Below are 24138 nucleotides of genomic sequence, written 5' to 3' on the forward strand. Positions count from 1 at the left end.
TTAAAAATTATTACTAATTTCTCATTAGCATATTCAACAACTAACAATTTGACAAATTTCTATTCATCGATCAAACTAAGTATACGCATCTACAAACTACGTAAACTTAAATACAAAAATTAAATAATCAAATAATACATCTACAAAATAAATCAAAAAAAGAAAGACACATAATTTCAAAATATTATTTGACATGTAATACTATTTTCTGTTAGCAAGATTTTGTTCGAATCCTAAACTATCAAATTAATCAAAAATATTTACACATGAATCATTTAAACACTTGATTTGGGTTGAAAATTATTTATAGTTGAACAATTAAAGTTTAGATGAGTTGTTTTGAAAGAGTAAAAAATGCAACCAAAGATCTAGAAGAGAAATCTCATTGCAGGTCTCAAAAGTAATATTTGAATTTTTGGAGAAAAAGATTTTAGTTTAGGTTTTGACTTTTTTAATAAAATCTTAAATTATAAATTTTTTATCTTTTAATATTTAAATATTAATATATAAATTATTTTTTGATAAATTTATTTTGACCGGTAATTTTTGACCCCACTCTTTACAAAATTGTAAAAAAATTAGTGAGTTCTTTAGTGTTATTAATCAATAAAATTCTAGATAAGTAATATACTTAGTATAACATGACACCACTCTTATATAACTGGGTCTGCCCATGATTGTGGGTGTCTTGTTTGGCCCACTTGGCATCCAAGACTCCAACTTTGCAGAGCTTATGGTCATTCTTCATGCATTGCATCTTTTCTCTCACTCCTCTTTCACAAGTTCTAAGTTGATTATTGAATCTAACTTCAAGAATGTTCTATCGTGGGTGACCAACATTGATACGAGGCTTTGGGACAAGTGATATTTATTTAATGAGATTGATGCACTTGTTCTTTCACTGGACATGGTGTCTTTTACTCATATTTTATGACAGGGTAATTGTTTTGTAAATTCCTTAACGAAGTTTGGAGTTAATAGAAACATGATATTCTCAACATGGTGGTAACTTTTGATACTTTTATTTGGTTGAGATGCTGCCTTCTGTTTTATGTTAATACTTGGATTTGTTTATGACTGTTGCATTGTCTTACGGTACCGATAAGCGAATCTTTTATTTAATGGTACTGAGTACCACTAGGGTTGTACGCGATTGCATGTCCTGACCCTTGATCCCTATATATAAACAGATCTTTACAATGTAATTTCCATAATTTTAATACAAATTTCTTTTAACTAAGAAAAAAACCATTTTATTACCTTGGGTCACAGTTTTATTACAGCTTGCAAATTTCTCACGTTACAAACTTCACTTAGCATTCTTTTCCTCTCATTCCTTCTTTAAGTTTTTTTTTTCTTTTAAAAGTAAATTCCATTAATCAAGACAGGGAGCCCCCGTAAAGAACGTTCTTTCTTTAAGTTACAACTAATACACCTGAAACCACACCTTTTCCTTTTAGAAAGATTGCAAGAAACCTTAAATTTCTCGATATCCGAACTTTAAACTATTTATTTGAGTGTGAAATAATAGTTTCTCCCAAATCGTAGTTAAAAAATTAATATAAACAAAGCGGCAATCAAATGGCAGTTTAACTTGCGAGATACTGAAGTATCCTGTTCTGATTAGATATTGAGATCTTTCATCCTTCTCTGTCACTGCGTAAAACTAGTCTTCCCATCAAACTTCTTAATTGAAAAATATGTAGAACTAACAACTTTTGACATCCTTGTTGAATCTTGAATTTACCGAACTCGAAGTTCCGATACCAGTTTGTTGTGAAAATTACCCAAGAAACAATAAAGATAAAACTCAGAAAAATCAAGTAAACAGAAAACACAAGAATTTACGTGGTTCGGCCTCTTGACTACGTTCATAGAGTGAAACTGTTCTTCTATATTTGAGAAATCAAAGTACAATAAATTGATCCCTATGATTCCTCAAACTAACCCAAGATCCCTTGCACACTTTTCTTTAATAAACTCTTAAGAACACTCACCCAAACCACTCTAACTCCATCTAGAGCAAAAGACAGAGTTACAAAGTGTTCCCTCTCTAGAGCTCTCAAAGTACTACTTGTAATTCAAAAGCCTAGAGATCCACTTTTATAGTATAAAAGTCCAAAATATAATGTGATTAGAACTCGATGTGGAATAAGAAGTTTAAAATCATACAACTACTCAATGTTGTACACAAACAAGAATCCTAATCATATAAGATCTAGAATTCTAGTCAACCTAAAACTCAACATAATCATAAATTGCAAATAACCTAGCATTGTTCAGGAATACATATAGATTCCTCAACCTGACAAAAGAAAAATCTACCACTTATTCGCTCCTAGCAACTAGCGTGCCAAAAATTGAACCCGAGAAATTAACAAGCCCCATTACTTCTTTTGGCAAATAAACAAACATAACAAAGACATTACAATGAGGAAAAACAGAAGCTTACAAAGATGTTGAGCTTGCTATCAAACAAAGATGAAACATTTTCCATTAACTTCTTTCTTTCTACTCCAATAGACACATCGCAGATAGAACCAAAAACCTCAAAACCCAAACTTTTCTAATCTACTAAGCACTTGTCAAGCTCATTTTCATTACGTGAACAAGTGTGCACACTTGCTTCAAGTCCTACCAATTCCTCCACTATGGCACATCTAATAAACAAACCAACAAAAGATACCCAGTTCAAAAAGACTTATAAAAGTTTCAGCTTTATAGTTCATGAAAACTAAATGGCCAATCTTTTTCATGTTCATGGAAAATGGGAATTTTTTTTGTTTTTACCCAATTCCACGTGTGCTGCTAGTTACCAGTGCTGTCAAACCTTGAAGTGACCATCTGTTAGATTTTGTGTTTCTTGGCGCAATGGATTGGTTCAAAATGGGACTTTTTTATTGAAATGAAAAGGAAGTTTTGGGATTAAAAGAGAGGATTAAATGGGTGTTATGCTGGGGTTTAAAGGAAGAGGAAAAAGGCTTTTGGGTGTTAATGATAATTGAAGAAGGTGAAATCAGAGCTTGCTTCATTGGCTAATGAAAGGGCTTCAAACAGCTACCAGCTTCTCCCATGATGCTAGGTTCTTAAATACAAAACAGAGTGGCAACTTGGTGATCAATAAAGTCAAAATTGGTCACCCAAAAACATAAAAACCCAATTCAGATACTACTTTACAATATAATATGATTACAAGTAATATAATTTCAAGCAATGTAATTGTAAAGAAGATAATATTATAATATTAGTTATATAAGCAAAGAAGATAATATTGTAGTATTAGTTATATAAATAAAGTGTGTTTGATATATAAGTAAAGCAATGATTAAAATGTATGGAAGATAATATTAGAGCGTTTAGTTTACAAATACTTTATTGAGAATATAATGTTAAGTTTCAAAATTATCCTTATTTATTAAAATACAAATTTAATATACTTGTATTTTTTTATTACTAATTTTTATATAATATCAACTCTTAAATATATTTTTAATATCATATATTTTATTTTTATTTCTTATTATAGTCTTATATATTTTGTTTTCATTTTTTAATATAACTTTTTATATTATATATTTTATTTTAATTTTTTCTTTTAAAAGAAAAAAAAATTTTATTAACAGTTTTTTTTTAGAGGCAAGAAGAAATTTTATTGACAGTTACTATGACTACTAAGAATAATAAAAAGACATTCATTGAAATCTATATAAAAAAAATAAATTATAATATTAAAAAATATTTTTATCAAAGTAACAAAATTGAAGGATAAAAATATCTTTAACAACATTGCAGAGTATACTTATTTTATGTTTAAAATCGAACCAATCGAACTAATTTTATGTTTGATTTTGATTGATTTGGTCTTCTTTCATGTTTAGTCGATTTTGATGGATTTTTTAAAAATGTTTGATCCTTTTAATCTTTAGGTATGACAGACCAAACAACCAAATCTACCTATTTATTCACCCTTAACTACTTATATACTTTAAAGCATTTGTTTTGGCATATAGAAGGGGCAAAAGCATAATTTCAAATAGGGTAAAGGAAAAAGAAAGGCTTTATCTCCAGTAGAGGCTCGTGAGAATACATCATTCCATAAACATATTGCTAGAAAAAAAATTTCTAAGAAACAAATGAAAATAAAATAAAGCAAGCAAATATAGTAAAAAGTCTGAAGCAAGGCATCACTGTCCTTAAGGATAATTTTTGTCGCCCTTTTGGAGTACAAGACTTGGTGCAAAAAAGACTGTAGCAGTTATCCTTTAGGATTCAATAGACCATTCCCTATAGTTTGCACAAACTAGTAAAGGATAGTAGGAAAACAAAATAGATTTTTCTGGAAAAATAAAACTCAGTAGGAAAGGAATGAAAACAGAGAAATAGTATGCAGAGAAACTTGAGAGGAGAGTAGTAAGAGAAACCTTGTTTGGTGTGTGTTGTACTTGAGGCAGGGAGGCTATATTTATAGGTAGAAGATGAAGTAAAAGTTGCACCAAATCAGGAGAGTTTTTGAGTCTGATTCATTCAAAGGCTGAGAAAGCTTAAAAAAAATTGGCTGGCATTAGTTGAGTTTGAGTTGATTCATTCAAAGGCTAAGAAAGCTTAAAAAAAATTAAAACTAAGGTATAAAAATTAACTTGGGCCTAGCCCATGTGTATACTTGTGCGCAAGAGAGAAAATTTGAATTTTTTCAAAGCCTAACCCAATCTCGTGTACGCACGAGCCCACATCTTTTTCTTCTTTGTAACAAACCCATAATGAGTTTGCTTATTTAAAGCACTCACACCTTTATGTATCTTAATAATGTAGGATATTTGAATCTTATGACATACACTATTTTTCCAACATATTTATCTTCTTTGCCACCACTCCATTTATTCTTTCATCAATCGCCTATGAAAACTGCTGTAGCTAATTTCCGGATGAAAATAACTTTGGTACAACAATTTTCAGATTGGTGAATTCTGTCACATAGAAATTCAAGTGTTTATGGCTCGAATATTTTTGTCACATAGACATCCACATGACTGTGATATATGTCACGTATTCATCCATATTGATGTCCACATAATATTAAGGTGGTAGATTTCTTTTAATTTTGATGACGATTGATTGACGAAATGAATAAAATTAGAATATTTTTAAAAACTTATGAAATTAAAAATTAAGTATTAGAATTCACGAATGAAAATAAAATATTACACAAAAGTCATAAATGTTTGATGCAAGTTAGAGAGAAACTCATTTCTAAAATGTGTAGTCTATTCACTAGAGTTCCACATGTCCTAATTGTGAGCCTACCCTTTCTATAATATTACGTCTCTTCGATTAAGTAATTTTCACTTAATGTCTTATTTTTGTTTGGAATTAGTCAACCAATGTGCTCATAGGCCTTTTAATTCTTGAATATTAATCTATATCATGGCATTATCAACTACAAATGGCAACAAAATATATATAGTAGAAGAGTAATTATAGACAAAATGCAAGAAGCAGCAGCTTTTGTTTCATTATGGTTGACAATAGAAATGAAATCCAAATCCAAACAAGTGTAGCAGTTCAGATTTTTTTTTTTATTGACCAGCTGCATTCTCAGACTAGCAGATCAAGAGGAAGAAGAGAGAGAAAGACAAGCAACAGCTAGGAACCTTTGGCTGAGGTGCCGAGCGCTTCATTTCTTATTTTCTTGTTTTGTTTATTGGGCAAAGCCTTATGCGCCATTTCAAGATTGGGAATTAGCCTGGCTATTCTTCCCTAGTAAGGTTTTATGGCAGAAGAAGCCATTCACTGACATGCCCCCATCGATGCAAAAAGTCTGCCCTGTTATATAAGAGGATGCTGGTAGGCACAGGAATCCCACCAAGGATGACACTTCCTCTGGCTCTCCAATGCGTCCCATCGAGTTCGAGAGATGATAGTCTCTGAAAACTTTTGAATGTACTGCAAGCAAGGAGAAGGACAACAATTATAAATACTACTAATTTACAACACTGACAATATTATACAGTTTGAGGAACAAAAATTTTCATGCTTTAGTGTAACCTTTCGAATTTATATATGAACTCTTGCCATAGTGGTCTCAAATTGTGTACTCTTTAATGATCTGAAAAATCCTAGCCATCAATATACTCATTTCTTGTAATTTATTCTATAACTCTCTTGGGATATCCTTTTTGGTTACACTTACTCTGAATGATATGATCAGGCTTATAAATATAAACAGTAAATGTATGGGGAAAAATATTTTTAAAGGTTCAGCAAGGGGAGTTTGGATGATCCAAGGTGCAACGGAGTTGACCCTTATATTGTTCTTTGCCCACTCACATGCCAAGTATTTTGCAAGGTGGTTAATGGCTTCTGAAGACAATGGAATAAAAATCTCAATTCAGTCAAGATTGATAAAATTACTCAACTGCTTGCAGTAGACCTTTAATTTGGCAGGAAAATTATATATATAGACATACACACACACACCTTTTGTTGCTACATATAAAGATCCACAACTTACTGATACCACACCAACAACTAAAGAGAGAAAAACGATGCTTCCTGCCCCTGAAGCTTTCAGAAGAGGGTATGCAAGTTGGCACAAGTTGTAAGCAGACTCAAAATTGGTGCCCATGATCAATGAGAAATCTTCAGCAGTGAAGTCATGGAGTCGGCTTTGAAATAAGTGTTCCCACATTGTTAATCTATAGCACACCAAGTTGGCATTATTGGAACCACAAATGTCTCATTAGCAAAACTCAAGAGTTGGGACACTATGCAGAATGAGAGTTACGAGAAAAAGAAAGAATGAGAATGGATGTTTACTCACCAGGATGTTGAGTTTTCCACCAAATTCAGAGGAGATAGTGTTTATTAGCTTCTCTCTTTGGGCCTGAGATGATACATCACAGACTGAACCAGTAACCTGGAAACCCTTTGCTTCCCAGTCAAGTAGGCATTTGTTGAGGTCGGTTTTATTTCGTGAGCACGTGTGTGTTCTTGCTCCCAGTGCAGCTAATTCCTCTACGATAGCATACCTGGTTGCAGTATTTATTAATTTGTGATCAGTCAAATAGAAGCTCCATTTTGGCCAATGTAATGATCCAATCACCAAACGCAGATCATCTCATAAACGTTCCTAGTTAAAAAGTCACATCTAATTAACATGTATAAACAACGAAGCAAAGTTCCTTATATTTTGTTTGTGCTTTTCCTCCAGAACTTGTCTCAAGATTTTAATACCTTGCGCAATCCACTGGATGCTTTGTTATATTCATGAATGTATCGTTCTGTGTATACGTAAAAAGTTTTGTCATTGGAAACAAATATATATTCAAAGGGAAGTAAAGGAGAAGAAAATGTCAATGGCCTGAAATATATGAAGAGTCTCCCAATTTCGAGAATATTATATAATATTGAAAGGTAAAGTAGCAAGAAACGAGGTGTAGTATCAAACTTGCAAAGAGCACATGGTAAAAAAGAAAGAGAGAGAGAAGAGAGCAAAATTAAGAACCCGATTCCTTTGGTTCCACCAGTAACAAGTGCAGTCATGCCTTGAAGACTCCATCTGTTGTCCTTCCTAGAGTTATCTGCTTGAGCCATTCTTACTTCTCTCTCTCTCTGCTTGTAGTTGAGATATATTAAGTTTATATAGACAGTTTCTTCCCACGTAGGTCATTGCTGCCAAAAGATTCAATAGGAAATTAAATGGGGAAAGGACAGCAGTTGAGTAGTTGTTTCCATAATGTGGTCACAATGAGTGGCAAAATGTTCACTCTCAAGCCAATTCTAGTTGAATTCTTTCTCATCCTAGATAACAACAAGGGCTTATTGTCAACAAAGAAAGATGAAGGTGTTGAGATCCCATTTTTGCTTGGTAATTCTATATACTAAACAGCTACATTAAACCTAGCTTTTAATTATCTAGAGGGGAATTTGGAGGTGGGGGAGGGGGTACGTGGTGAGAGTAGTTTTGTGCATGTTGGGCAGATTGCATGTAGGCGTGGATTTCAGGGCATGGTTTGGACTACATTTGGCACCTGTGACATAACACACAGCATGCCAAAAAAAGGGCGGGATTGTAGCTGTACAGGTCTAGGAAGAGGGGTTTTGCAGTTGACACCTAAGTTTGGTTGCAGGTTGTATCTGCCAGCCTAGAACAGGGGACTTAAGTTCAGGGAATTGGAGGATTTTGGGGGCTTTCTCCTTAAAAAAAAAAAAAAAATTGTTGGAGTTTAAAGGTCGTGGAAAATTAAAGCATTTAGATCATCTTTGATACTAGTAATGACAAATTTTTTCATAAAGTACAATCACTCTGGAGAAGAACATGGAAAAAGAAAAACAAAAAAAAAAGCAACTTAAAGTGCTACCCTGAACCGTCTTATTGACAAAAATAATCCTGACTACATATATAATCTACTTTTTCTGAGAGAAGTGAACTTGCATATACGGAGCTTAGGACTAAACAATGCTAAGCCTCCGTTAATTAGTTTAAGTAAATATATTTTGTCGAAGAGCGAACCCCAATGAGAGTTTCTTCGTACCCGAAAGGGATGTTATTGATTTTCTTGAGAAAGTGATGTGACTGTACACCAAGATTAATTTTAAAACATAGATGTTATATTAAAATGTATTCAGCTTATCATTAATCAATTGCATATTTCAAGCCAAAAAAAAAAAAACCTTCTTGTTCATTACGTTTGAAATATTGTTTGGAGAATATATTTATTGGACCAAACTCCATCAAATTGATTGTCTGCTCAGTCTTACCTTAGTATAATATAGCTCAGCTTCAACGTGGCTTCGGCACTGCACATTGATCGAAGAATGGCACGAGGGTTTCTCGAGTTATCGTCATGGGATTCAATATTAGTTTAAGTAAATGGGGAAAGGACAGCAGTTGAGTAGTTGTTTCCATAATGCGGTCACAATGAGTGGCAAAATGTTCACTCTCAAGCCAATTCTAGATGAATTCTTTCTCATCCTAGATAACAACAAGGGCTTATCGTCAACAAAGAAAGATGAAGGTGTTGAGATCCCGTTTTTGCTTGGTAATTCTATATACTAAACGGCTACATTAAACCTAGCTTTTAATTATCTAGAGTTAACAAATTACTAGAGAGTAACTCCAAATTAAGTAGTCCATGATCCATACATATAGGGCATTACTAATTACTCAACAATTAGGTAGTTAGTTGATTTTTTTTCCTGAGTAAAATTAAAAGGAAAGGGAGTAGAATAATTAATCGACTGTTAAGTTAAGTTTTCGTTGTTTAAGTAAATGTTCAACAAAATATATATATATATATATATATATATATATATATATATATATATCATATAGGAAAGTTGTTAATTCAGTGCACTTAATCTATGATTATACTGATCATATACTTTAAGGTTAATAATTTCTCGTACCTCCAAAATTTATCCCCCAATGAGGTCATGTATTGCTTTATCAACTTGCTACAGCCTGTCCATATTTATCTCCTTCTCCACAACTCTGTTTATTCTTTGATGGGTCACCTGTTGAAACTGCCTCTAGACTTAGCTGTTTTTCAGCAATTTAATATTATATCTGTATGTCAGAGCACCAACTCCAAAAGCTACAGATAGTGAATAACATATATACCCTTCACAATATATTGAATTAATTTGTTGTATCTATCTGTGTATCTATCTATATATTCTTATTAACCTTCAATTCTTTTAAAGTAAATTATTCACAAAAAAATTAAATTTTAGTTATATAAAAAAATTAGAATTTTTATTTCATTGAATCCATCAAAAATTTACTCACGAGATTTTGCATGGCTGATGAGTTTTAATAGCAATATCTATGTTCAATTAAGGACACATAACTGACTTTTTCCATGTATGGATGGTTAGTACATGAAGTTAGGGTATGAACCCATTTTGTATATTTGTACATTTTATCTCTTATTTAATTTTTTTCTATTAAATTCATATTATATCTTGATACATATAATTTGTGCTAAGAGTGATAGGACATAACATATAATTTAATACAATCACTACAACAAATTTGATTTAAAACAATACATTTTTAAAATGTGCTACTAAAAATATTTTCAAAAAATCTTTGTATATGAAGGGTATTTTTGAAAAGAACCCTTAATAAAAAAAAGCAATTGTTAATAAACAATTATGCCAAATTCAAAACAATCAAGCAAGGACTAGAAAACCGTGCCATAAGTGCCTAACGAAGCTTTAACAGGTTAATTAGCTTGTTCCTGGTATCAAAGGTTACATGGAACATGTTATGCAAACCGAAAAAGATATGGTGGATTAGGAATATCTAACTTTAGCTATAAAATTTGGCACTCCTTGCGAAATGATGGTGGCAATATGGCACAAAAAGTGATGTTCTCTAGAGATGCTTAACAATGAAAAAATATGGCAATGATCAATCTAATTGGCTTCATCCATTGCTCGGCCTTCTAAAATGTCATCGGCTTAGCCCAGCGTTGTCTATTAAATTCAGATTAATCTTGATACATATAATTTGTGTTCAAAGTGATAGGAAATAACATATAATTAAATACAATAAGGGAACACATTTGTTTAGAAAGTCATAATGAATGAGGATTTATATAAATGGTAGAATATTTATATTTTTAAACAATTAAATGATCAATCAAATGATAATAATATATATTAAAAAAGAAACATGAGGTGATTAGCAATCAACATTTCACTAAAAAAATCAATTGTTTCTAATAATAAGTAATAAAAAGTTTACTATATGTTGTAATCAATCAAAACTATTTGATTTATACACTTTGTGAAAGTGGATTAGTAATTTAATGAATATTAATATTTACTAAGATTGATAGTTAATATTTTCTAATTAGTGGCTAGAAAATTAGGTTTTAAGCTTAATACGTTATGAATAATTAATTGATGATATGTCTTAATGAATGATTAAATTTTGACTTATATCATTTTTCCAATAAAGTAAGAAAGTATTGGTTGTTGAACGGATATATGTCAAAATCAATGTGTTTTCTCCTTTTTACTTTTATAATCTTAAAATGTATTTAATTAGTTATAGTATACTGTTTTCTACAAAGATTTTCTTTTGGATAAAAAAATTATTTAATTTTAGCACTTTTCATAAAATTTATATCCTTTTTTTAGTAAAATGCACCAATCATCAGTATTTTTGTATAATATTTTATGTCATATGCCATGTTAAAACACTCAATCTTTGGATCCACAATTTTTTTTTAAAATAATTCCAAATTCATTTACATTCAATAATCATTAAAAAATTAAAAAATTAACGAAATATATCACCTCAACAGCTTGTGAACTTCCTGTCGTGACGTGCGGGTCCGGGAACCCGTCCGCCAGACGCGGGGCGAAAATTAAAATCTCAAAGTGTGGGAGTCGCCACCAATCTTTTTTATCTAGGTGTGATTGGTCACCTATTAACTCGATTCTTAATCGATGAAGCCCTAAATTAATTTTAGGTCCGTCGAAAGAACGAGAACTGGTCCACGTTTTTTAGAGATGGGTTCGGGAGTGCGGTTACGCACGGAGAAGGGTTAGCACCTCCGTGACGCCCGTTCTACGAACGGTACCATTTAATCTTAAGTTATCTTAATATAGCCTTTTCTTAGTTTAATCCCTATTTTATTAATTAAATTTTTATTGAATTGTCAGACTGAGTTATTCACTTGGTATTACGTATGCATATGATGCAAGCGTAGAATGATGTCGTGACTTGTTTATTTTAAATGGAGTCGGTAATCTTTTATTGGAAAATTATTCGAAGACTATCCCAACGCTTTGGTGAAGTCTCGAAATTCTCCTCACCTAGAGATATCCCCGGAAGAACTCGTCTCTACGAGCTCCTCGGGAAAATCCCATCATCGGGATTCCCGCGCCATTTGCAAAATATGAGTGGCATGCAATGACAGTGTAAAATGATGGTATCTATATGCACGCGTTTATTGATTGGTGAAAAAATTTGGTTATTTATTCATTATTTATTATTTATTTTTTAGTTGTCTATTTAAATCCATATTTGTTGTTGACCAATTTTTACTTGGTTACAAAGCTTGTCTAATAAATAATTAATTAATTTTTAAACGATTGGATTGTTTAGTAATATTTATCTAAATTAACAAAATTTTCCATATATATTGTTTTCTAACAATGATTATTAGGCTTAATGGGTTTTGGAGTTTAGAGTTCGGATTTATCCCGACGCTTCGGTGAAAATCCGTCCCTGACTTCGTACCCGAAAATATCCACCGGAAAGAGGCAACTCTTTGTCCCTTTTTGGTGGTAATACTCAAATATTTATTCCAATTATATTATTTATTATATTTATTTATTTATTTTTCATTTTTATTATCATTATTATTTTTTATATTTTTATATTTTTATATTTTTTTATATTAAAAAAAATGTAATATAATGTATATATATATTTGCATCATTAATTATTGTTATCATTATTTTATTTTATTATTTTATTTTAATATTATTTTTTTGGCCTCCAAATATATTTATAATATTAACATTTTTTATTATTTGTCATTGTTATTATTTACATTTATATTTTAATTTTTAATTTTATGAATTTTTATTTTTGTTTTTTTTTTATTTTTTAATATTAAGTATAAATATTTCTTTCCTAAAAAAATGTATTTTTATTGAAATGGGCTAGACCCAACACCAAGAAGCCCAAACAAAACAAAACAGGAAAATGGGTTATACCTTGTTGGGCCGGAAGGATGGCCCAAGTGGTCTGGGCCGCGTGGAAGTCTGCCTGGCCCGCTTCCTTGGTCCGCTTGGCCCTCTCCTAAACGCACCGTTTTGGGGCTCTGGGGACTCCCTCAAACGACGTCGTTTTGGGATCGACCCTTTGGATTCTTCCCTCTGCCAAAACGACGCCGTTTTAGGCCTTGGACTCGGGTATATAAACCCCGCTTTCGTCCTTTCCTCTCATTTTGAGCCTTTCAGTTTCTCTCTCTAGCGTTTCCTCTCCCTTCTCTCTAAAACTCTCCTCTCTTCTCTCTTCGCCGGCGCCGGCGTTCCCCCCTTTCTCCTCTCGGATTTCTCTCTCCTAGCCGGCGAATCGCTTCGCCTTCCGTTGCCGGCGTCAAGCTCTCTCCCTTCTTCTCTCCCCCGGCCGTTCCTTCCTTTTCTCTCTCTCTCTTTTCTCTTCTCAGATCTCAACCCTTTTTCCCTTTTTCTTTGTTGTTGCTTTTTGTTCTTTGATTGTTTGTGGCTAACTGCTCTTGATGATTTTTTGGTTTTTTTCGTGTTGTGGCTGGGTCTTCTTGCTGGTAGATCTCCCCTTTTATTTTTGTGTGTGTCTTTTTAAAGAGCCGGGTTGTCCAAAAATTTGGACAACCCGGCGAGGGGGGGTTCTGGCACCAGGGAGTTGGTGGCCAGAACCCCTGGTGCATGGTGGTTGGGGACTTGATGGGAAGGGATGGTGAAGGGATGGTGAGGGGATGGTGAGGGGATGGCTGGGCGCATGCCCAGCCATCCCTTTTTTTTTTTTTTAATTATTATTATATTTTTTAATATACTTTTTTATATTTTAGTTTATTTTATTATTTATTATATATATATATATATTTTATGGTGTCTACACTTCCATGTAATATAAATCTCAACCCAAAAATATAAAAAAAGTACACCGATTTTTTTTCACAAGAAGAGGCCCATATATTTACATTGCATGAGACCAAGAAGGTGCAATAGGGTCCACAATGTGTCTAAGAAAGTATAGTAGGTCCCAATATGTGTTATATAAATATATAAATATATGCAATTTTAACACAACATGAGGTACATGAGGCAATAGTTACAGAGAGAATTATTTCTAAAATGTGTAGTCTATTCACCGGGATATTCATGGCTTTTTTGGAAGATGGATAGAGTTGATAATCGTTTTATGGTGCAATCATTTAGAGTAACATATGATTAGGGGTATATATTGTACTATTTAATGAATACATCATTGTCAAAAAAATTCCAATCTCTCTTTTTGTTGGCCTATATATGTCCTAATTCCACATAATGCTATTGGCTAAATAATGTGGATTTTGGGAGCCTACCTTTTCTAAAACATTACTTCACTTGTATTAACTAATTTTCACTTAATGTCTTATTTCTCTTTGGATTTATTCATCCAATGTACACATAGGTCTTTTAATTCTTGAAGATTAATCTATATCATGGCATTATCGACTACAGATGGCAACAATATATATATACATGTATATAGAAGAGTAATTATAGCAAAAACGAAAGAAGCAGCAGCTTTTGTTTCATTTTTGGTGGACAACAGAAAGGAAATCCAAATTCAAACAAGGGCAGCAGTTCAGAATTTTTTTTTTTATGGAGTAGCTACATACTCAGACAGGCAGATGATGAGGGAAAAGAAAGAGAAAGACTAGCAACAACTAGGAAGCTGTAGCTGAGGTGCCAAATGCAACATTTCTTATTTTCTTGTTTTGTTTTTTGGACAAAGCCTTATGCAGCATTTCAAGATAGGGAATTAGCCTGACTGTTCTTCCCGAGTAAGGTTTCATGGTAGAAGAAGCCATTCACTGACATGCCCCCATCGATGCAAAACGTCTGCCCTGTTATATAAGAGGACGCTGGTAGGCACAGGAATCCCACCAAGGATGACACTTCCTCTGGCTCTCCAATGCGTCCCAATGGAGTTCGAGAGATAATAATCTCTGAAAACTTTTGAATGTACTGTAAGCAAGGAGAAGGACAACAATTATAAATACTACTACAACACTGAAAACGTTATACAGTTTTGAGGAACAAAAACTTGCATGCTCTGGTGTAACCTTTCCAACATTTATGAATTCTTGCCATAGTGGTCCCAGATTGTATACTTTTTAACAATATGAAAATCCTAACAATCAATATATATACTCATTTGTTGTGATTTACACTATAATTCTCCTTGGATATCCTTTTGATTACTCTGAATGATATGATCATGCTGATAAACATAAAGACTAAAAGCATGGGGGGAAAATATATATATTTTACATCTTCGGTAAGGGGAGTTTGGATGAACCAAGGTGCAACAGAGTTGACCCTTATGTTGTCCTTTGCCCACTCACATGCCAAGTATTTTGCAAGGTGGTTCATGGCTCCTGAAAACAATGGAATGACAATCTAAATTCTCAATCTTGAATGATAAAATTACTCAACTATATGCTTGCAATAAAGGTTTCATTTGCCAGGAAAATTATATATATATACACGCACATACCTTTTGTTGCTCCATATAAAGATCCAAAACTTACTGATACCACCCCAGAAACTGAAGAGAGAAAAACAATGCTTCCTGCCCCTGAAGCTTTCAAAAGAGGATATGCAAGTTGGCACAAGTTGTAAGCAGACTCAAAATTGGTCCCCATGATAAATGAGAAATCTTCAGCGGTGAAGTCTGGAGTCGGCTTTAAAACGCTTGTCCCCACATTGTTAATCTATAGCCACACAAATTCGGCATTATTGGAACCACAAATGTCTCATTAGCAGAACTCAGGAGTGGGGACACTATGCAGAATGAGAGTTACCAGAAAAAGAAAGAATGAGAATGGATGTTCACTCACCAGGATGTTGAGTTTTCCACCAAATTCAGAGGAGACAGTGTTTATTAGCTTCTCTCTTTGGGCCTGAGATGATACATCACAGACTGAACCAGTAACCTGGAAACCCTTTGCGTCCCAGTCAAGTAAGCACTTGTTGAGATCAGTTTCATTTCGTGAGCACGTGTGTATTCTTGCTCCCAGTGCAGCTAATTCCTCTACGATAGCATACCTGATCGCAGCATTAATTTGTGATCAGTCAAATAGATGCTCCATTTTGCCAAGTTCCGAGGAGGAAAAGATCTCTTCAGATCAGCATCGATATATCGTAATATAAGCCTTTAATCAATTTCCTCTAGAGTTAGATAAAATGAAATCACATGATCAACTCCAATCTAATTTGTGTTGGTTAACTATCCCAAGTTTTTTTTCTTAACTAATTTGTGCCATGTGGTAAAAAAAGTCATGCAATAATTACAATAACCGGTTATCAAATGAAATTATTTTTTTAAATTGTAACATGTCAATTTAAACTTTTTTTATCATGTGGCATAAATTAGTTAAAAAAATTAAAAAAAAATTGATCTAAAATTTTTATATGTTATGAAAAAAATTCTAAAAGCTTTGGAGGGGCCGTGACCCCCATCACATAAGGAGGCTCCGCCCCTGATTCACGCTTACTAAAAAATATAGATAAAGATAAATTACTTATAATACGTTAAAACTATTGAATTATGAAATCAGTGGATTTGATCAGAAAATCTTAACATGAAAAAAAAGTAGTCACATGCAGCAAGGTAAGAGAAAGAAAATATAAAGAGAGAGAGCGAGAGAGATGACCCTATTCCTTTGGTTCCACCAGTAACAAGAGCAGTCATGGCATGAAGTGACCATCTGTTTTTGCTGCCACCGCTATGAGCTGCAGCTGCCTGATCAGCCATTTCCTCTTCTCTTGATCTCTTGCCTGCCAAACTAGGAATTAATGTGTTTATGGATAGCCTTCTTTCAGCAGTTCTTTGTGGCTAAAGTTTGAACGAAATCAAGTGGAGACAAAAGAAGGATAATGCTATTTCAACCATTATTGATGTTATAGTTTCTCTTTTATTTGTGGTAATTATAATCAATTCTTTTATCGTTGAATTTACAATAATTTTTAATTTCATAGATATAAGTCCAATTCTTTTGCCCTTTTCGAAGGGTTAAAAGATTGGGTTTCTTTTATTACAATATGGACAAAATACATATTAGACTTTTTCTTGTTTTTTGTCCTTTTTCTCCTCTTTGGAGGATTAGAGATGGGGTCCTTTTCATTTCAAGAAGAAAATCTGGCATCCTTACGAGAAAGAAAATAGAATCTGGCATTTATAGGACACCACAATGGTTTATTACTAGAGTTCAAAGACGGAATAATTTTCTGTACCATCTCTCAATAAAATCATTGCTAGTATAATTAGACAATTGACACTGTTGAAGAAATCTTGATTACTATACAAGATCCAATCCTTACAATTTTACCTAATGAATTGGACACTAAATCTTGGTGCCAGCTAATTAAACCACCTTTTGTGCACGTTTCACAGAGGAATTTCCATTCCAGTATCAAGCACTGGACTGAAATTAAATGGAATTCTAGGATAATGAACGTTTCAGTGCTATCACTGATTGCTCGTCCAAAGATGTTTGCCTTGAAGCCCAAGGGCTAGCAATTAAGCTCCCATGAACTTTTAATGAAGGAACAAGTTACAAAGAAAAGCCAAACATCTACTTGCTTGTATATATTCGAGTAAAAGGAAAGAGTGAGAAAAGAAAGAATAAATGAGTAGCCACACAAATATGATTGACATTTAATGCCTTAAAATAGGACAACAGGAATCGAAAGTAAGGAACTGACAACTAACAAATTAGCAAATATGATCCTATATGTTGCTGTGCCACAATAAGATGACTGAAAGTGGTAGTGAAGATCATCAATTATTATATCTAAAAAGTTACAGATATAGGCTGTAGATTATACTTTAATCTTCTTGTTGCTTTAATCTCTTTATAAACATGTGAAATTTTACAAAAATTTTCTTTAATTCTATTTTTTAAGTAGCTGATATAATGACCAAGACACTGCCAAAGCCAAGATTTGAGTCTTAGAAGCAAACTCAGTGTATATGCAAGTATTAAGGAGGAGTGTTAAGTTAATACTTGCATGATATTGTACACTTGTCAAGCTTTTGTTATACTTTGCTTCATTGTACTGGTCATTAATCATGCATGTTTTCTGTTAATTCCCTCTCCTACGTGTATAGCTGCATGAGTTTGTTGTCTTTATGCCATAACACTTGCGTCTATAGTATGTTACAAGTGCTAATCATGCCTATTGTATATTTAACTTGTACTTCAATCTTATCAATGAAGCATGTTTTGCAGTTTCTTGTAACCATCGACAGTCTTTCTTTCAAGTTTTGTAAGTCTCTGTTTTAGTTTTATAACAGAGCATCTTTGCCATCTTGTTTTCTATTATAGACTAGAAATATATCATCTGATTGAAAAGAAAGGAGATTGTGCTCGCTAGTGTTATGATTAAATCAGTAGTATCAAGCATGCAGAGAAGAAGATGTAAAACAAAATAAAACAGAGGAGCTTGGTTGATATTGATCATATCCATTAACTAAAGAAAGATACATGAATATATACATTAGATGCATGGTTAACACAAATAAAACATGATACTAATGTAACACAAATGAATATATACATTGGTTAATATTTATTTTTAGTCAAATAGATTCTTATAACTAATGATTAACTTATAATTGTCATTAATTAAAATATCACTTATTATTTTATATTCACGTGATACTGACGTGGCATTGATGTAAAGGGTGAAAATATTATATGATACTGTCAGCATGTCATATTAGTATATTATGTTATTATTTATTACAACATGTCAGTATATCACATGACATTGAATGAAAAGTGATATTTTGACTAATAAGAATTAATAATAAAAATTTATTTGACTCAAAATAAAAAAAATAAAAACTTAATTATTTAATTAAATTTTTTGAATAATTCAAGATTTTTTAAGTTTAAAATAGACCTTGGCATGTCAAATTAAATCACTTGCTATCCTTAGCTAAAGAAAATGAATGCAAATATACAATGCATTCGGTAGCTTAAAAATAATGGAAGAGAAAGAAAGAAAGAAATTCAAAGGCGCTTTCAATTTCTTAGTTGTAATCACATGCCCCACCACTTTGTTTTGCCAGTTTCGTACAATAATTCAGCAAGTAGATGATCAGCCTTGCAATGCTTTTTCACGCATATGGGAAGGAGAAGCCATTCACGTCACCCCTCCATCAACACAAATAATCCGTCCTGCTATGTAACAGGCTACCGATAGGCATAGGAATGCCACCAAGGAAGACACTTCTTTAGGCTCTCCAATCCGTCCCAAAGGAGTTCTTGAGATTACAGATTTCAGACATTTTTTCTTCTTCGAAAGCCTGCAAGGGAGAGGAACAAAGTTTGAGATTATAATTTGCCTGATCTAGAATTTTTCACTGATGGATTAATTTATGTTACATATAAATGGCACATTAATTAGAAAATTGATCTTGTTACAGCTTTGGTAAGAGGGGTTCTAATGAACCCTGGCGCAACACAATTAGTCCTTATATTGTCTTTTGCCCACTCACAAGCTAAAGTCTTGGTAAGTTGGTTCAATGCTCCTGCAGATTGGGAAGATCATGAAGAACATGTCATAAATTTTAACTACAAATTCTTGCAACTCAACAACTTATTTTTTTCCAATAAATAGAGAACTTTTACTCCCTTTCTGAGGATGAATTCAATAATAAAATTTAATTTTTATTTTTCAAACTTGTACTTGAAAATAATAGATTTTACATAAGGAGATGCTTATGAAATTCCTCTATTTTGCTTTTGTTTCTTAATCAAAAAGAAAAGTGATTGCTAAATGTTAAAAGAGATGCTTATACTAACCCTACTTTATTTCTTAATAAATTCCTAATATGAGGAAATATCCTATCATAGGTCTAACTATTTATAAAATAAAACAATAAGAAACTTTTTTTTTTCACAATTTGAATTTTATAAATACAGTAACTCAATTATCATTTTGGATTTATGTATTACAACATACATCTCTATCTTTTGTGTCTCGGAAAAATGAGAGAAATAAGGGTTTGGGTCTTTCTTGTAGAACATTTAAGCCTGATAAGATTAAGAGTAATATATACCCGTTTATTTCACCTACAAGAACTAAGAAAAGCATGCCAGAATGCAAATTTGTGTCGTACAACAAAATTTGCTGGTCTTTTCATTCAATTGGGAAGAACACGAATCAATGAACGTCAAGCTCCTGCTCGTTCAAAGCTGTTCATCACAATTCATGATCATCTGTCGGCTTTTTCCTTTTTACGGCAAAAGTCTAGCATGACAAGATGTTTGTCTTGAAGCCCAAGGACTAGAAATTAAGTTCCCATGACATTTATCGAGCTTTCGATGAAGAACAAGTCACCAGGGAAAGCCAACATCTACTTGCTTGGTAAAGAACAAATGATTACACCTATACAAATATGATTGAACATTAATGTCTTAAATGGGACAACAAAATAGAAATCGCTTATTAAAACTCCAGGTTTTGGGGTCAAATTAAATCCTAAACCCATCTCTTTGTTCTTGTTCAAAGTCTTGCTCTTGGGAAGAAGAACCCATTTGCTGTCACCCCACCATCAACACAAATAATTTGCCCAGTTATGTAGGAGGCTGCTGGAAGGCATAGGAATGCTACCAAATGGGCAACCTCTTTGGGCTGTCCAGGGCGACCGAGAGGGGTTCGAGAGTTCAGAGCTGCCAGAAATTCTTTGCTACTGAGAATCTGACAAGAAAAAATGGAAGTAATTCAATATCACAGTTTCAATATATTTATTAATCCAAGAGAAAAGCATGGCGAAGAGATGTTACTGGTTCAACAAGTGGGGTTCTAATGAAATAAGGTGCAACACAATTGCTCCTGATATTGTCTTTTGCCCACTCACATGCCAAATTCATAGTCAGCTGATTCATTGCTCCTGTATAAAGATATTTGACCAAAATTTGCACTTAACAAATTAAACTGCATGCATTAAAATTCAGGATTACTAAGATTTAGTTTTTCTTCCGAAGTACCTTTAGTTGCTCCATAGATAGATCCAATATTGAGCGAGAGCACACCAGCAACAGAAGAAACAAAAACAATGCATCCAGCTCCTGATGCTTTGAGAAGGGGATAAGCAAGTTGGCAGAAATGGAAAGCAGATTCAAAATTGGTACTCATCATAGTTGACAGTTCTTCAGCTGTGTAATCCATGGTCGGTTTCCAAGTGTTCGTCCCCACATTGTTTATCTATAACAAAAAAAAAAATTACACAACAATTCTATTAGATTGCTGATAAAGAAAATCTTATAAATTTGTTAAGTTAAAAGTATTCTAGACACATTAATATAAAGGTCACTTCATTTATTGTCTCGTCTTAAAATTTTAATATATATATATAATAGAAAAACAGGTATTGCTTTCATTCATTATGTTTTTCTTTGGTTCATTTCACACGGGAGATCCAAAATCTTTACGCGTGAGGAGAGCTGTATGGTTGTAACCATAAAAAAAATCTCACATATATTAAATTAAGGATATTATATATATATATATATATATATATATATATAAATGTAATAAGTATCTCTTTACCTATTGTCTATTGATTTTACATTAAAAATTAATTTTAAAATTTTAAAATAATATCAGAGCAGGTATTAACCGTAATCCTTTCTCTTCGATTTGCTCTGTTAAGGACCATATCCTTTTATGATTAATTCCAACCATGTGACCATTCTCTGTTTTCTGAATTCAAAATCCTTGACCTCACTCAAGTAAAATGAAAATGCTCTTCAAAGTAAGTGGGTTTCTTGTTCAAATCATCAACACTCAACCACTCTTCCACCTTGTGAATATGTTCCATTTCTTTATCATATTTAATTCAGTTTTCAATGTAAAGAAGAGTTAGTATCCCTAGGAATGTAAACAGGAAAGGGCAGGAGATTATAGATAACTACTCCAGCCAGTAATTTTTTAAAGATTCAATTTCAACAATTTTATTGTGGTCAGGCAAGTCAGAACTCACGTGCTTCCCAAACCTAGGGTCGCTGGTTACAGGATCATACGATTTTCTCTAAGAGCAATGACTAGTTGAGTTAATCTATGCATGCTTCCTACCATCTTGTGTTTACACTTGAAAACTTCACATAGAAGAGATAACGAGTCAACCTTAGGGAGAAGTTAACTCACAAGGATGTTGAGTTTCCCAGTAAAGAGAGAGGAAACTTTGTTCATCAGCCTTTCCCTTTCAGCCGGAGAGGCTACATCACAGACTGAACCAACAACTTGTAAACCTTTCGTCCTCCATTCTTTCAAGCATTCATTCAGCTGATCTTCGTTGCGCGAGCACGTATAAACTGTTGCCCCTAGCGCTGTCAACTCTTCCACAACAGCATGCCTAAAACATAATTTAATACGACATATTGGAGCAACAGATATCAACTGAAAGAGCAATCTCTTGACTACAGAGGGAATAGAGAAGGAAAGTAGCCATTACCCAATTCCTTTTGTTCCACCAGTAACAAGAGCAGTTGCTCCTTTGAGAGACCATTGGCTGTCTCTACAGCTTGAAGTTCCATCCCTTGCCATTACAACTCTCTCTCTCTCTTTCACTCTCTGGTCAAGAGCTTGATGTTCAGTACTGCAGCTTCTTGGAGCTCAAATTTTGGAAACAAGCGTAGAGAACAATATAGTAACAAAGCCCAATGCCAGTCAACTATCGACGAGTACAATTAAAAATATACAACGAAGACTGGCAGCTTGTGGTAGATGGCAATGGTGTTAGATCAAATTCAATACAACTTTGCTTAGAAGATTATTGAGTACCATAATTGGTAGAATTATATTCTTGTTGCCCAGGATTTTAATCTTGTGAAACAATTTCTTGTATTTTAAAATATCTTTTCAAGACTTATTTATACAAAAACTTGTTAAAAATTATTACTCATTTCTTTCTCATTAGCATATTCAACAACTAACAATTTGACAAATTTCTATTCATTGATAAAAAATAAGTATACACATATACAAACGACATAAAATTAAATATAAAAATTAAATAATTAAATAATATATCTACAAAGTAAATAAAAAAAAAAGACTCATAATTTCAAAATATTATTTAACATGCAATACTATTTTCTACTAGAAAGATTTTGTTCGAATCCCAAACTATCAAATTAATCAAAAAATATTTACACATGAATCATTTAAACACTTGATTTGGGGTTGAAAATTATTTATAATTGAGCAATGAAAGTCTAGATGAGTTGTTTTGAAAGAGTAAAAAATGCAACCAAAGATTGAGAAGAGAAGTATCAATGCAGGTTTTAAAAGTAATATTTGAATTTTTGGAGAGAAAGATTTTAGTTTAAGTTTTGACTTTTTAATAAAATCTTAAATTATAATTTTTTTATCTTTTAATATTTAAATATTAATATATAAATTATGTTTTGATAAATTTATTTTGATAGGAAATTTTTGACCTCACTCTTTACAAAATTGTAAAAAAATTAGTGAGTTCTTTAGTGTTATTAATTATATAAAATTCTAGATGAGTAATATACTTGGTATAAATTTTTAACAATTGAGTGGTGTCACGTGACACTACTCTTATACAGCTGGATCCGCCCATGGTTGTGGGTGTCTTGTTTGGCCCACTTGGCATCCAAGACTCCAACTTTGCCGAGCTTATGGCCATTCTTCATGCATTGCATCTTTTCTCGCGCTCCTCTTTCGCAAGCTTTAAGTTGATTATTGAATCTGACTCCAAGAATGTTCTATCGTGAGTGACCAATATTGATACGAGGCTTTGGGACAAGTGGTATTTATTTAATGAGATTGATACACTTGTTCTTTCACTAGGCATGGTGTCTTTTACCCATTTTTTATAGTAAGATAATTGTTTTGTAGATTCTTTAACGAAGTTTGGAGTTGACAGAAACATGATATTCTCAGCATGGTGATAACTTTTGATACTTTTATTTGGTTGAGCTGTTGCCTTTTGGTTTATGTTAATACTCGGATTTGTTTATGACTTTTACATTGTCTTACGGTGCCAATAAGCGAATCTTTTATTTAATGGTACGGAGTACCATTAGGGTTGTACTCGATTGTATGTCCTGACCTTAATCCCCATATATAGATAGATCTTTACACTGTAATTTCAATAATTTTAATACAAATTTCATTTGACTAAGAAAAAAATCATTTTATTACCTTGGGTCACAGTTCTATTACAGCTTGCAAATTTCTCACGTTACAAACTTCTCTTAGCATTCTTTTTCCTCTCGTTCTTTCTTTAAGTTTTTTTTTTTTAAAAAATGATAAATTCAATTAATCAAGACAGAAAGCTCCTGTAAAAAACGTTCTTTCTTTAAGTTACAACTGATG

At 32.7% G+C, this 24138-nt stretch overlaps 2 protein-coding genes and 1 pseudogene across 3 annotated transcripts; all 3 read right to left on the minus strand.

The window, feature by feature from the left end:
- Nucleotides 1-5472: 5472 nt before the first annotated feature.
- On the minus strand, nucleotides 5473-7620 carry LOC18590629 (tropinone reductase homolog At1g07440-like; annotated as a pseudogene). The gene is made up of 4 exons (XR_016028295.1): nucleotides 7502-7620; nucleotides 6818-7025; nucleotides 6475-6692; nucleotides 5473-5940 (listed from the first exon to the last, which is right to left on the minus strand). The product of XR_016028295.1 is annotated as a tropinone reductase homolog At1g07440-like (transcript).
- A 6648-nt stretch (nucleotides 7621-14268) lies between these two features.
- On the minus strand, nucleotides 14269-16674 carry LOC18590630 (tropinone reductase homolog At5g06060-like). The gene is made up of 5 exons (XM_018128210.2): nucleotides 16431-16674; nucleotides 15615-15822; nucleotides 15272-15488; nucleotides 15046-15152; nucleotides 14269-14739 (listed from the first exon to the last, which is right to left on the minus strand). The coding sequence occupies exons 1-5, from the start codon at nucleotides 16529-16531 to the stop codon at nucleotides 14521-14523; spliced, it is 852 nt and encodes a 283-aa protein (XP_017983699.2). The 5' UTR covers nucleotides 16532-16674; the 3' UTR covers nucleotides 14269-14520.
- Nucleotides 16675-20074: 3400 nt separating this feature from the next.
- LOC18590628 (tropinone reductase homolog At5g06060-like) lies at nucleotides 20075-22433 on the minus strand. Its single transcript, XM_018128501.2, has 5 exons — nucleotides 22244-22433; nucleotides 21937-22144; nucleotides 20778-20994; nucleotides 20574-20680; nucleotides 20075-20487 (listed from the first exon to the last, which is right to left on the minus strand). Exons 1-5 carry the CDS (start codon nucleotides 22333-22335, stop codon nucleotides 20293-20295), a joined length of 819 nt encoding a protein of 272 aa, XP_017983990.1. The 5' UTR covers nucleotides 22336-22433; the 3' UTR covers nucleotides 20075-20292.
- Between the last annotated feature and the right edge of the window lie 1705 nt (nucleotides 22434-24138).

This window comes from Theobroma cacao, chromosome 9, assembly GCF_053813885.1.
Source record: "Theobroma cacao isolate CCN51 chromosome 9, ASM5381388v1, whole genome shotgun sequence".
NCBI classification, from domain to species: domain Eukaryota; kingdom Viridiplantae; phylum Streptophyta; class Magnoliopsida; order Malvales; family Malvaceae; genus Theobroma; species Theobroma cacao.